The sequence below is a fragment of the Denticeps clupeoides genome, chromosome 2 (genome assembly GCF_900700375.1).
Source record: "Denticeps clupeoides chromosome 2, fDenClu1.1, whole genome shotgun sequence".
NCBI lineage: Eukaryota > Metazoa > Chordata > Actinopteri > Clupeiformes > Denticipitidae > Denticeps > Denticeps clupeoides.
In genome coordinates, this window is record NC_041708.1 from 23,563,972 (window position 1) to 23,577,687 (window position 13,716).

Consider the following 13,716-nt stretch of genomic DNA (forward strand, 5'->3'; position numbering starts at 1 on the left):
TGTATTTCGTAATTGAAATAGATACACTAGTATTACATTTTAAATAGTGTAACTTTGAATTGAATTACATTTCCAAATAATCTTCCAAACACTGCCCATGATACATCATCTCATGGCATAAAGAAGACAGGCTCATCTGTGTTGTTGAATATAAACGTCTTGACTCAAATAATTCTGTATGGCATTTTGTCTTTTGTCACTGGCATTATTAAAATAGGGTATTTTACAATATTCTATCCCTGATGTTGTCATGTTTGGTTACCCTAAAAAACAACTCTATTCTAACAAACATCAGAAGAACATGCTTTTACTGTGTATATAAAAGGTGTGCACGACCTTTTTTAAATGCCACCACAAATTTTTGTAATGTAAAAGAATTAGACCACAAAAAACATTAAAAAAATACGTACAGTGTACAAACATGCATTTACATGGACTAAGCTGGCTGCGCAAGTGTGCACATTCTTGAACTAATACTTTGTTCGTTTTATTACAGCACTCTGTCTTCTATCAGCATGGGACATCTTGCCTTGGCAATATCTGGTCATTCTTCCTTGTTAAAATCTTCCAAACCTGTCAGAATGTGGGGGCGTGTACTGTGCACAGCCATCTTCAGGTCTCCCCACAGATTTTCTGTTGGATATATGTATGGTCTCTGACTTTTCATTTCCACTGTAATAATCAAATTCCTAAAAAATCAATAGTTGTTCGAATCAATAGCACACATATCCACCATTACATTATGACCACTCGCCCAATGTTGAGTAGGTCCCTCTTGTGTCATGACCCTGACCCAATCAAGGACACCATGAAGTCAAATCCCTACGCTTGCATATTTTTTTCTGCTTCCAACACAACAACTTAAAATACAAAAGGTTCAGGTACAGGTACATCCCACCCACTGTCAGGTGTCCCTGAGTTTCACTTCCCCAATCATAATGTGAAACCTGATGTTTCATCGCTACAGAACCGCCAGGTTTGCTCATATGGTGAACAGGGAGCCGTGGAAACCAGGCATTATTTTGAGGAATACATGTCGGCTCTGATCAAAACCACTGCATCCCATTTTGCAGCAGAAATCAAAAGGAGATGGAACCGGAAAGGTCAAGGATCTCCAATTAACACAATCTGTCAAGACAAGGTCTTCCGTCTCCTGTTAAAAGCATGTCAAAGTTACTTTTCGTTTCCGCAGTTTTATTTGAACGAATGACACGAAAACACATAAAAGGACCTACATAACATGACTGTAATGGAAAGCCTGGGGCAAGAGTGCAAAAGAAAACCTCCCTGATAGAAGAAGCCCAGGGCAATCTGTGACTGTCCCATTTAATAATGCACCTGATTAAAAACTTCAACGGTTTGAACGTCTGAAGATGGTTTTACGCTGACAGCTGATCTGTTTGATAAGCCGAAATGGCACCTGAGAGATCCTGCAAAAATGCAACCACTGAACTTCTAACAACAAGTGGTGTTTGCGCAGTAGAAGGTTCTTCCTGAAGCTGCGCTCCCTGCAAAACAACCCGGGAAAACCTCGTCAGAAACACAATGAATCGTTTGTCACAATTGTGGGCACTGGGAGAGCGGGGAATAATACGGCTGGCATGGACTGGCAAGCCTGCTTCGCACAGAAGAGCCATTGTGCGGCTGAATTCTTCCACGCTGATGCCAGCATCAGAGTCTAAAGCAGCAGGCCGAGCTCTGGAGAAGGCCGAGCTACCACTGGTGTCATAATGGGGCGTGGAAAATGACATTAGACCGTTAACAAAACACTACTTCACACAAGAACAGAAAGCAGAAACCAGCTAATGACGTTCACCATGGTGTACTTCATGTGAATTTTACAAACTGTCCCCAGTAAATACTGATTGTAAGTCGCTCTGGATAGATGCTGTAAATGTAAAATGTAAATCGATTGTACTAGAAATTTGCCTTTGAGAAACTACAGCGAACAACATGGCGGCATGACAAGCAGCAGATCGGCGCACTTTATTGCTTCCCTTTATTCTAACTCTATAAAGTTGATCTGAAGGAGGATAAATCACTCGCCTATGAACCAGAAGACACAGGTTCTCACTGATGATCTGGGTGCAGTGGAACCTGGGTTGGACAGTTTCAGTTCTTGGATCCGATGCAGCAGAGGACACTTGGACATATTGGTGAAATTGTGCAGACCAGACGACTGGGTCAGGGCATCTCGGAAACATGAGGTTTTGTAGGTTGTTGTTTTTTTCTAATGCTCAGCACCATAGAAGCAGGATGACTTTACCTGAAATCGGTTTCAACATCTGCGGAACGTTCTGGACAAACAACACTGATCAATGGAGGTCCCACCTCACATTTTACAGGATGTACAGCACCTGATGACAGCATCTTGTGGAGTCGTACCCTCGTGTAGAAAGGGCTCTACTGAAATGCTTCTCTACTATTACCCATCCTGGTAAGTTGTTGTCTGGGTAACGTCGAACCTTCCATATTGAATGAATGAACGAACGAACAAATAAGCCACAGCTGGAACCGCCCTTTTTTTTTTTTTTTCTAGCGCTCTCGCTGTAATAACGTTGTTTAGCCAGGACTCCACTCTGCACCACCGAGCGTCCTTATTACCGGCGGGGACGGCGAAAGAATATCGCAGACATGAGCCAGACAAACACGTTCGCCAATCCGATTTTCTCTCCACCCGGCACGGACAAAATAGAAGGCGGCAGATGCTAGAGCTCGAATGTACTTGCAGACAGGAACCCTGTAGCGCAGTTGTACATTGTTGTGCATCTGATCCAGGGCTTCGGTGCGAATCATTAAAAATGATTTGTTCATAGATTAGTGCTCACTGGGCAGTTTCTTCTGCAGCCCGGTGAAAGAAACAAGGACAGGAGCGGTTTCCGAACCCAACAAAGCGCCCCAATTAGCCTGACATGGCCCATTTGAACTTGAATTGAATAAAATGCACTTTTTATTCATATGAAATTTTACTTAAACATTTTAAGTGATAATTGTGTGATAAATTGCTCAACGCTCATTTCTTTTAACATTTTGTTCCTGCTTAATATCCTCATGGGTCTATCTGGTGGTCAGGAAAAGAGGGAGGAACAGGAACTATGCTCAATTATATTCATCTCAAATTAAGCATATTAGAACAAATTTACTAAGACTCCATGGCTGTTTGTGTGAAGATGGTGTTCCAGCCTACAATGCAAATCTTCATATTTAAAACAGATCAGTCCACCATGTCCCAGCATCGTCCCATAAAAATGCTCCATTCAGTTCCGTCAACCGCTTCCTTCTTGATTTGCGCATATGAATTTTGCTACCAGCTGCTTCATAAACTCTCCGTTCCGCAGGCTACTAATTGTTCAATTGCAACGCACGAATTACGAGGGGTTTGGTTTGCACCGCAGGACCCAGGCCCCCCCGCTGCCTCTGAACGAACTCATTTAACGGGTGGTTGCGCGGTGCGGCGGCCGCGCGAGGTGTGGGCGCAAAGGTCAGGGCGAGGAGAGCCTCTTCTGCACCCGTCAACAGACCGAAGGCTACACAACACACCAAACCCACAGCACTCTTAACAAATGCGCAACCTTGACTGTAACAAAAAACAGAAGTGCATAAGAAGGCTCTGAATGGCGAAGTAAAACATGCAGCAGAAATGGCCACTTAGTTCTTAGTTCGCTCATCTGATCATCCACGCCTTTCCAACAACGACCCCAGGATGGGCCGCCAAGTCCTGAGGGTCAAGTTTTCACCTTAGAACCATGGAAAGAAACCTGAAGCACTTAAAACAAATATAAGGGTTGAAAAAAACTGATCTGAGGACAGGTGAGACGTACATTTGAACCTTCAGACACACGTGTGCTGATCCGAAAGTCGTTTCTGCTCCATGTCATCGGATGACTGGGTTGCGCTCACAACTCATTGCGGGCTGTTCTGAACACAATTTACATTTACAGCATTTATCAGACGCCCTTATCCAGAGCGACTTACAATCAGTAGTTACAGGGACAGTCCCCCCCTGGAGACACTCAGGGTTAAGTGTCTTTCTCAGGGACAAGGGTGCTAAGTGGGGTTTGAACCTGGGACTCTGCGGTGAAAATAAGCTTCTCCGCCCCATGGCTGGTGGTGAACCAGACCCGAGAATAATTTGAGCTCTTGAAAGAAAACGGATGTTTCCCAGTTCAACTTGCGCAGGGGTCAACAACCGTTAACATTTTAGCCAGTCGGACCCGTGAGATATGAAATGAAGATAACGCTGCATATATTATTAAATCTGGGTTGAAGGCGAAATGAAATAAAAAGTCAAAAGAGTCAAATACATGCAGCAAGCTATGATTGGCTACTGATAATTGTTAAACAAAATTGTGGTGGTGGTGGTTTGCAATGATGGCACGTGTGCGGATGGGTTAGGGGTCGGGTGAAATCAATCTTCAAATAATAATAATAAAAAAAAAACATAACATAAGATGCTTAAATGATTATTTATTTTCCAAAGCCTCGGGGAGCCACAGTGTCAGGAGGTTGCCGACCCCTAAACTAAAGCCACCCGCTGGGGCAGTGGTGGCCTAGTGGTTAAGGAAGCTGAAGGCTGCCGATTCGAATCCCGAACCGCCACTGTGTGCCACTGAGGCGCCACTGATCAAGGTACCGTCCCCGCACGCCTGTCACGGCTGCCCACTGCTCACCGAAGGTTAAATACAGAGGACACATTTCAATGACAATCACTTTGCTTCACCTGGGTTTCGATGGCTGTTCTGTTCCAAACCCGGAAACATACGTTTTCGCACCAAGCATGATGGAATTCTTGACGTGTTCCTTCTTGGTGATGTAGACGTAGAAATATTACCCCGTTTACCTTGAGGTTCAAAATGATTCTTATGCAGGTTAAAGGAAGTGAGCGCAGCAGATCGGCTGCTCAGCATGTGTGCCACGTCTGCCGGCGCTTAACGTGCGCCCTTGCGGGAAAGTTGGAGACGTTTCAAAGACGGGAAAGCAGAGGTGCATCCTGGGAGCGAAGCGGCGATGTTGACGGCGCATTAACCTGCCGCGGCCGGTATAAATAGGTGCGCAGGACATCCCGGCATTGCTGCAGTCGTACCAGTCGCCCTGCGATCGCAGGCGATGGAGGACTCAAGAGTCCCAGGTCTTCTACTGCGTACGCTGGCTGACCATAATACGGATTATTACATACAATTCAATAAACATAATTATTCATACACATAGGGGTGGCCTAGAACCAGAGGACCCCAGAGTCCCAGGTTCGAACCCCACTTACTACCATTGTGTCCCTGAGCAAGACACTAAGTGTCTCCAGGGGGGACTGTCCCTGTAACTACTGATTGTAAGTCGCTCTGGATAAGGGCGTTTGATAAATGACGTGTGTAAATGCATATAAAGGACATGCCAATCCCAAGAAACCTTACATTTCACGTTTTCGTTTTGTTCCGCATTTGTGAAAATGAATTCTACTAAAAGGTTAAAGGTCAGAGAACATGCCACAGGCGGCTGGGTGTGGAGTGACCCCGGCAACGTCCTGCAGCGGACCCGCCAGTCTTCATGGCGGCGCCAGTGATCCGTGCCGGCGGTCTCGGCCTCGTGCTGCACGTCTGCTCTCGTGTATCTGGGCATGGCGAACCCCTGGATGCGGGCAGAAGGGGACGAGCGGTACCCGAGGCTTCCGGGGCCGGCTTTGTTTACTTATTTATGCCTGCTCATCTTTTATTTAATCGGCAAAGTTGCATCTTCCCTCGTTCGCTCCCCGACCCCCCCCCATCCCACGTGAACTTTACTGTAGCCCCTCCCTGTCTGGTTCATAACACCACACCAGGCAGAAGATGAGAATTCATGAAGGCCCACCACGCTGGATGTGATCATACAGAATCAGAACCTGAAGATCCATCTCCATGTTGGAAAAGGCCCACCGGCACCGGAGCTAGATTAAGTGGCTGCCATTAATTAGGCCCACGTTATATCTGGACGAGGAGGGTTCATTAGGATCCTGATGGTCCTGCAGCCCCCACGCAGGACAAAGAAACTCAAAGTAAATCAATGCTGCTCCCGTAATGACAGTCCGCTCACCGAATCTCCTGAAGTCAAATCTGTAATCTGCTGGGATGTGAAAGATAAAAAAATTAAAAATAAAAAGTAGGTGAATAAAAACCGCCCATCCACTGTCCGACCGACACAAGAACTCGCAACCAAGCCGAAAGAACCGCAGCATTATTAATAAAAGCGTTAGAATGATGCGATATTACTGTTGCTGGTATAACAGTTGACGACAATAGGCGCGAAAAGAATGTGATTTATGTTGGCGTGAGGAAACGTAAGAACAGTTTCTGTCGAAGGACGGCGAGACAAAGGACGAGTGCAGCGCAGCGCAGCGCAGGTACGGTCTCACCACGCCGCTTTCTCGGACAGACGGACGCGCGGCTCACCTCTGACAGGACCCAGAGCGCCAGGAGGCTCATCCGGGAGCTCATCTTCCCTCCGGCCACGGTCAGCGGGACAGGCGGCGTCCTGCAGTGTCCATCGTAAGCGGCTCACACACACACACACACACACACACACACACACACACACACACGGGCGGGCGGGCGGCAGCGGTGGCGACGCTGTCCTAACGCGCTCGGTGGACGGACGTCATGGCGAGGAGCTGATCCAGCGGCTCTCAGACACAAAAGCCGGGCTGGTGAGACCCAGCGGGCAGGAGGCGCAGAGCAGCGACGCCCCGCCCACCTCGCGTACAGGCCCCGCCCACTTCAGCTCGCCTCGCTACCGGTCCCCGCCTCCTCCACGGTCTGTACACGCCTCTAGACATTAAGCCCCGCCCGTTTGTTTGAATAAGGACCACCCCCTCGTCTTTTTTTTTACTATTATACGTCACAACACCTACGTAATAAAGCCTTTTAATTATAGTACTATTATAAAGTAATTTTTTGGGAAGTCGATCAAAGAATCATATGTTACAATTTAACCTGGGCCAGTATTTAGTAAAAGTAGTGGTTATATAAAATAAACACTAAAAATCTGTTTATAATAATTATGTATTGTTAGTATTGTGGTTGTTAAATGTGATGATCATCATTTTATCATTTTATTTTCCCCTCGCTGATTCCACTCTTCCTGCTGCTAACCAGTTTTAAAGCCGAGGATACATGGGTACATCTGAACAAACAGGAACCAGAGGCTCAGGTAAGTCTTTTAAAAGGGGGGGGGAAATGAAAAAATAGCAGAATCCACACACAGATGTGTGAGGCAAGCTCTGATCTCCCTGGTGTGTTTACTGGAGTCTGTCGCCATGGCACCAGCGCTCCACTAAAACAGTCAACAGAGAGCTTTCTGTTCCTGATGTACAGCGCATGTCTAATTGACCTAATTAATTAATTTGCACTGAAGAATGAGAGACGCAACTTCCTGGTATGGGTTTTTGTGATGATAAGAAGCTTCCTGGCCCTCAGTTTTCTTGGGAATTTTAGTAGATGGGGTTATGGATACAGTGCCTTAACCCTTCCTGCAACAAACGTGATCTGCAGCTCAAACTGGAAATTTGTCAGTTTTAACTAGGGGAGGGGAGGAAAGGGGAGGGTGGGGTCTTTTTCCTTCATGACCTATTGTGTCATCCATCACCGTGACTCAGAACAGACACGTGGGTAATTGCTACTCATTGGTCTTTGCTGGCCGATATCGTTAAAGTGTAAAGACGAATCTAATTCCTTCTTACAGGGTGCTTCAGCTGCCGACGGTCTGTTAGGGATATTTGTCCAGGATGTTCTGTTCCAAGTTTGATTTGTTGCAAAATCACTGTGCAACGATTTCCTACTTGAAAGAAAGAATCGGCCAAAGACTGAAGATATTATTACTTTATTGGCTCTAATATTGACTTTCTCCTCCCACCGGGCTGAAATGTACTAGGACACGGACTGAGAAAGTTAGAAAAGAACGTCACCTTGGTCCTGGCCCGTGCTGTTGAAAATAAACCGCAGGAGAATCTGTAGCCCAGAAAAGTCATTCATGGGCACTCATGTAATTAGGATGGGAGTTTAAGCCTGTCTCTGTCACTGTATGAATAAATAGAAACTAAAGTAGAGACTTATAAATCACCAGGTTCTGCAAAAACTTGCAGATTCTTTGCAGCTGGAGTACAGTTGTCATTCAAGCTAAAGGGAGAACAACAAAATCCTAAATAATAATGAAATCCACAAATGATAATGATCCTCATAATATGTGTGTTTAATTAATGTGTATTAAATGATAACACAAAATACAGGTATTTTCATTTCATGTGTGATCTGTAGGTATTCTGCATTCCTGACCTTTTCTAAAGATCCCCTGACATTTTTTTTTTGCTTTTCTTTCGGTCTTAGTTGTCCCCTAATACTTTCTCTCTCTCTCTCTCTCTCAGAAATTCAGCCTTGATGCAGAGTTACAGTTGCTTGTATTCCATCCCACAATGAGATTTCCCAGGATGCGCCATTTCTCTGTCTGTAGCTTTAAATGCTAATGAGGAGAGGCGGGACGAGGAGGAGAGCGGCCTATAGAAGTTGAGTGGGCATTCACGGGGCATTGCATTTATCCAGAAAATAATCAAATGAATTAATGGCGTCATAGTCTCATAGTACTAAAAAAATACATTTGTTCTCATTTTTACATCTAATCTCTCACGTTTGGAAGCTGAAAAGTCAGTGGAGATAATGTTGTAAAGGAGGGTCGGAAATTCTCTGGGTGGGTAAAGCACGAGAAAGGGGAGGTAACCTTTCCCCTTATGACATCATAAGGGGACAAATTCCAGATCCACTGTCTGAGCTGCCGCTCTCTGTACAGTGAAGCAGAATGGCCAAAGCACTCTTTACACCTATTGCCATTTCTAGTCACTGCAGGACCATAAACACAATAGGGGACCTCGTATTAATGTTAAATAATCTCACAAAATGAACATTTTCATAATAGGAGAGTCATGCCCTGTTCTGGATTGCACTGATAGGCTTCAGCTTCCCCATGACCCACGCATGGATTACCAGGTTTGGACGGAGGGATGTAGTTATGGGGAGGGGAAAAAAGAGCTTTTATACAAAAGTAGAACAGACACAGAGTGGGCACACTGGATGCTCAGATTTGGATTATTGGAGCTCTCTGGACTAATGTCGCTCCGTGTACGAGCTTCAGATTACTTACAAATAAAAAGAGGTTCTTTTCTTTTTTTTTTACTAACCACATAGAAATCACAGCTACACATGATCGCAATACCTTGCATGACTGTATTCCTGTCTGTAGCTATTCTATCGCCATTTCTGAACAAATGGGAAAAACCAAGTCCAGCCTTTTCATCATTAGACACAACATTCTGCAATTTTTCATGGCCAATCCAGACCTCCTATGGTCAAACAGGTCCTCTTTACTTCCGGAAGACCATCTGCTATTTAGTGACCTCATCTTGACCCATTTCTTGGTCTCGAATGATTCTCTTTGTTGTTTATGCCGTAACTCAAACACTCTGAAATTGAACTGTCACTTCTGACACTTTTGTTGGCGCGCAATCTTTGAAATCATTTTCACTTTGTTGTCTGCTGGGATACTTTACACAGTGGTGGTGACGGCCGATTGGAGGACCTCCATTTTCTTTGCAATGGGAATCCGCAATCTTGAAACCCAGGGGATGTTTACAAAATGTCAGCAGGATATAATTATTCTGTCAGCTTGGAAGCACCGTGCCAATTATCATTGTGTTCATTACAGTCAGAAATCATAACGTGGCGGTTGCAGGAAACGTCGTGGAGGCATCACTGACTGGCCCGAATGCCGAACAGGCACAGAATCAGGTCGACCAGGGTGGGTTATTTCTGACATCATACCTGACCCATGTTTGAACCTTTTTTTCCAGAGAGGGATGCATCAGGTACATTTATATTTAATTGTACATCATTTTATCATCATTACACATGAATAAATGTTCCAAACGTGCTTTGTTGAAGTCATGCTTCACTTGTGTTCGTTATATTGCATTAAAAATTTAAAATAAGGGATGCGGTATTGAATAGATAAAGATCAGGAGGCATTTACTGGCATTAAATGTAGTCTGGCTAAACTTACTTTGGAATCTTGAAGAAGCTTGGTGCATGTTGTTGATTAGCATGATTAGTAAAAATTGACAATGGAGGTGACATAGGGCTGAATAAATTCAAATATATGCATTACAAAAAATGGCCGAGTTCATTACCCGACGTCAGTCGTAGACCCACACTATTCAGCTACAGGGGTGACAGATTGGAATCTGTCACGGACTGGCGTCCCTAGCAGCATAATTGGCTCCATGCTTGTGAGATGAAGGATGAAAAAAAAAACCTTTTAATGGCAATAGTGACTCCGGCAATCAGTCAGGATAGTGCTGGAGCTATGTTCCTTTGTGCCACTTTCTCTTGGCCATAATCATAGTCAGCCCTTTCACGCTAAGGCACGATACTATGTGCACATGTGCATCGTGTGCAGTGCACAATAGTAATAATTAGGAAATTTTGATGGGCCTGTGCGGGTGTTGGGCTCCGGAGTGGTGTCAGCTGTAGGAGCAGGAGGTCGTAATAAAGTGGCCGATAGAGCAGGCGGTCACGTGACATTTGGAGCATGTTGAAAAATGTGCAGAATTTACAGCCTGACCTCTCCGTTATTTCTGTGTGTTTCGAGGTTTTCGTGGGGTGGCATTAAACACAAGACATTTTTTTTTTATTTTACATTTACAGCATTTATCAGACGCCCTTATCCAGAGCGACTTACAATCAGTAGTTACAGGGACAGTCACCCTGGAGCAAGTGTCTTGCGCTGGGACACAATGGTAGTTAGTGGGGTCTGAACCTGGGAATTCTGGTTAATAGGCGAGTGTGTTACCCACCAGGCTACTACCACCCAACTACCTTGCTTTTTCCTAGATTTTCAGGTTTTTCGATATGTTGGATCGTAAGTCTCGGCAAGGCCTTCTAAAAAATGGCTGCATGCAAGATTATTAGAAATACACTTTTTTCTCACCCTATGGTGCTTCCATGCACACTGGCACAGCCTGAATGCCCTACGACCCGCCAGCACTGGATGCACGTGGCATCAGCTCTGAACTCCTTTTTGTGGGTAAGAGCTTTGCTAGGTTAACAGCGTTTTCTTGAAGGGTACAAGCTCCTGACTCCGCATTTCATCATCATGCTGGTACATAAACCACGTTACCAAGTGAATTCTCAGTTCTCCTTCTTTCAGCAAGCATGCAGCTATTTGAATTACTCATGGTTTTGTAGTTTTGATATGACATTAAAGCTTTGTCCATTTAAAGTCCATTAAAGTTACACCCAGCGTTCTGAAATGTCCAGAATGGTGCTGGAATGGTTCTTTTTGTCGCTAGCCATACAAATTTTGCCAGCCAACTTGATCCTAAGACTCTCACAATGCAGGCTAGTGTATGCCAGGCTTTGGCTTTGTGAAGCCATTAGCGGGGGGATCTATTATCCTCCCAAATGCATTCAGTTTAGATGCATTCTTATGGACCTTTTCTCCACGTTCAAGATAATGACTTTATTTTATAACCAATTCAGATCAATGTTCAAAGACAGCTGTACAATGCACCCCTTCGGTGGTACTGAGCATGCCACACAGCACAAACAGACAGATGGCTTTTTTTTCTTAACCAACCAGGGGCCAGGGATTTGTTGCTGAACCTGTTTGCCTCCATTAGTGGCTGGTCAGATGCAGCATATTAAAACAGATGAGAAGTGTTACCATGGTTCCTGCTAAAAGATTGAGCCGTTACGGGCGAAACCTCGACGGCAGCAGGACCCACGTGGATGTCGCTGCTACCTTTTCCTACGGTTCAAAGTGTGCGTTGCAGCGGGCCCGTCACATCGGATAAGCCCTGATGTGTTACCCCTCGCCACGGGGAGTCAGGTGGGTGGCGATCCCTCCTGGATTGCCAGGCAACCAGAGACTGCCTGGGGTTGGCCGTGAAGTTGATGCAAACGAATAGACACTTTTGGAAATGGCTGCAGTCAACTGCAGAGCCGGGAACCCCGCAGTTCCGCAACTTAATCTGAGCACAACGTAAAGCGGCAGTGTAACACTGAGCGGCTGGTCAACCGCCAGCTGTCAGCGCTGTGGCCGGAAATGCTGTAGGGGGAAACAGGCCGAGCCTCGGGCACCGGAGTTCCGTACATTATGTGCATACACTGCTGGGATGGTTACGCCGGGGCGGCCGCAATCTCCGGCTGTCTCCGCTTCAAGTTCATTCACAAAGAGCCTCCCTGAGTCAGCAGATCCCTCCCTGAACACTGCGGTGGCCTCTGAAGGAGCTGACGTGGCCATCTGCGATACTATCGAGGAGGCGGGGCAAATTAAGCTTTAACGGGGGTAGGAGGGATGAAAAACCAATCCGTGTCCCGCAAGACACCTTCTGAGTGGACCCCGGAACGTCTACCGCCGTTGCGTCCACTGACGCCACGCTGACTTCCTGCCAGTCGCCCACGGCGGAAGCTGCATCAGCAGATCCGCTTCCCGACACGATCGATTAAATGCTTGGTTAACACGAAGCAGTACTTGCTCAGGTCTTGGGCCTTGTCCTGCAGAGCGGTCACGTTACAGCGACGGAGGAGGCGTATAATCCAGACAGCGGGGGGGTGATGAATATTTTATACAGGCCCTGGAAGCCGCACCAAACATCCACTGACCATGATGGGCCAGTGGTGGCCTAGCTGTTAAGGAAGGTTGCCGGTTCGAATCCCAATCCGCCAAGGTGCACTGAGCACCGTCCCCACACACTGCTCCCCGGGCGCCTGTCATGGCTGCCCACTACTCACCAAGGGTGATGGTTAAAAGCAGAGGACACATTTGTTGTGTCACCTTGTGTTGTGCTGCAGTGACTCACAATAACAATCACTTCACTTAAAGAATTTTGTTCATGAAATACATTCATTTTACAGACACAGATAATAAGTTTAATCATAGTTTATAGTTAAAGAAATTCTGTATCGTATAAGAAGACGCCATTGCAAAATGGTAAATTTACAGTACACCGTTGTATGGTTTTTCTCCAGCTGTTATGTTCACAGTGGATGGTTAAGGTTAGATTAAAGGATAGGGTTAGGTTCGTGTTGTTGCTCAGTTTTACATATTAAACTAAGCTTGATCTGTAACTGTGGTTCTACAAATAAAAGCAACATAGTATCCTTTACATTTTATACTGTCCCTCTGTGGCCCCCAAACACTATTATTCCAAATAACATAAAAAAGAGACTAAATTAGGGTGTACACTAATGAGGCTTCAAATTTAAATGCCACTAATTGTAATCAATTTAATCCATGCCCCAAAAGCACATAAATGTCACATAAAAAGGGCATTTCTTCTGACCATAAATGCAGGGATGCTGTCACGTACATCACCTGTCGCTTGTAATGAGTGATGAGCAAAGCAGCTGCACTTTCTCATCAGAGAAGTAAACGGTGACTTTCACGCACAGCAGCATCTCAGGGCATCGTGCAGACACCGGCGAGAGAGAGGGAGAGAGAGAGATTGCAGCCGAAAGAGGATTGTTTTGACCCCAGGGCTTTCAGAGACACGTGGAGGCCATCGGCAGCAGTATCAAATTCACTCTGATATGCCAGTTGTCATGGCAATGCCAAAGCGGATTGGGGGAAGGGACGGGATGCATGCCGTCTGTTTTATTTGTTTGCTATGTTTCTGATCAGATGAGCCCCACGCTGAAATAAATT

The 13,716-nt window shown here is 45.6% G+C and overlaps 1 protein-coding gene across 1 annotated transcript in view; it reads right to left on the minus strand.

The window, feature by feature from the left end:
* Nucleotides 1-6,706, minus strand: part of vopp1b (VOPP1 WW domain binding protein b) — a 30,697-nt gene extending 23,991 nt beyond the window's left edge. Inside the window, exon 1 of the mRNA XM_028967045.1 lies at nt 6,420-6,706. Coding sequence (XP_028822878.1) covers nt 6,420-6,464 — 45 coding nt within the window. The 5' untranslated portion in view covers nt 6,465-6,706. The remainder of the gene's footprint in view (nt 1-6,419) is intronic.
* Between the last annotated feature and the right edge of the window lie 7,010 nt (nt 6,707-13,716).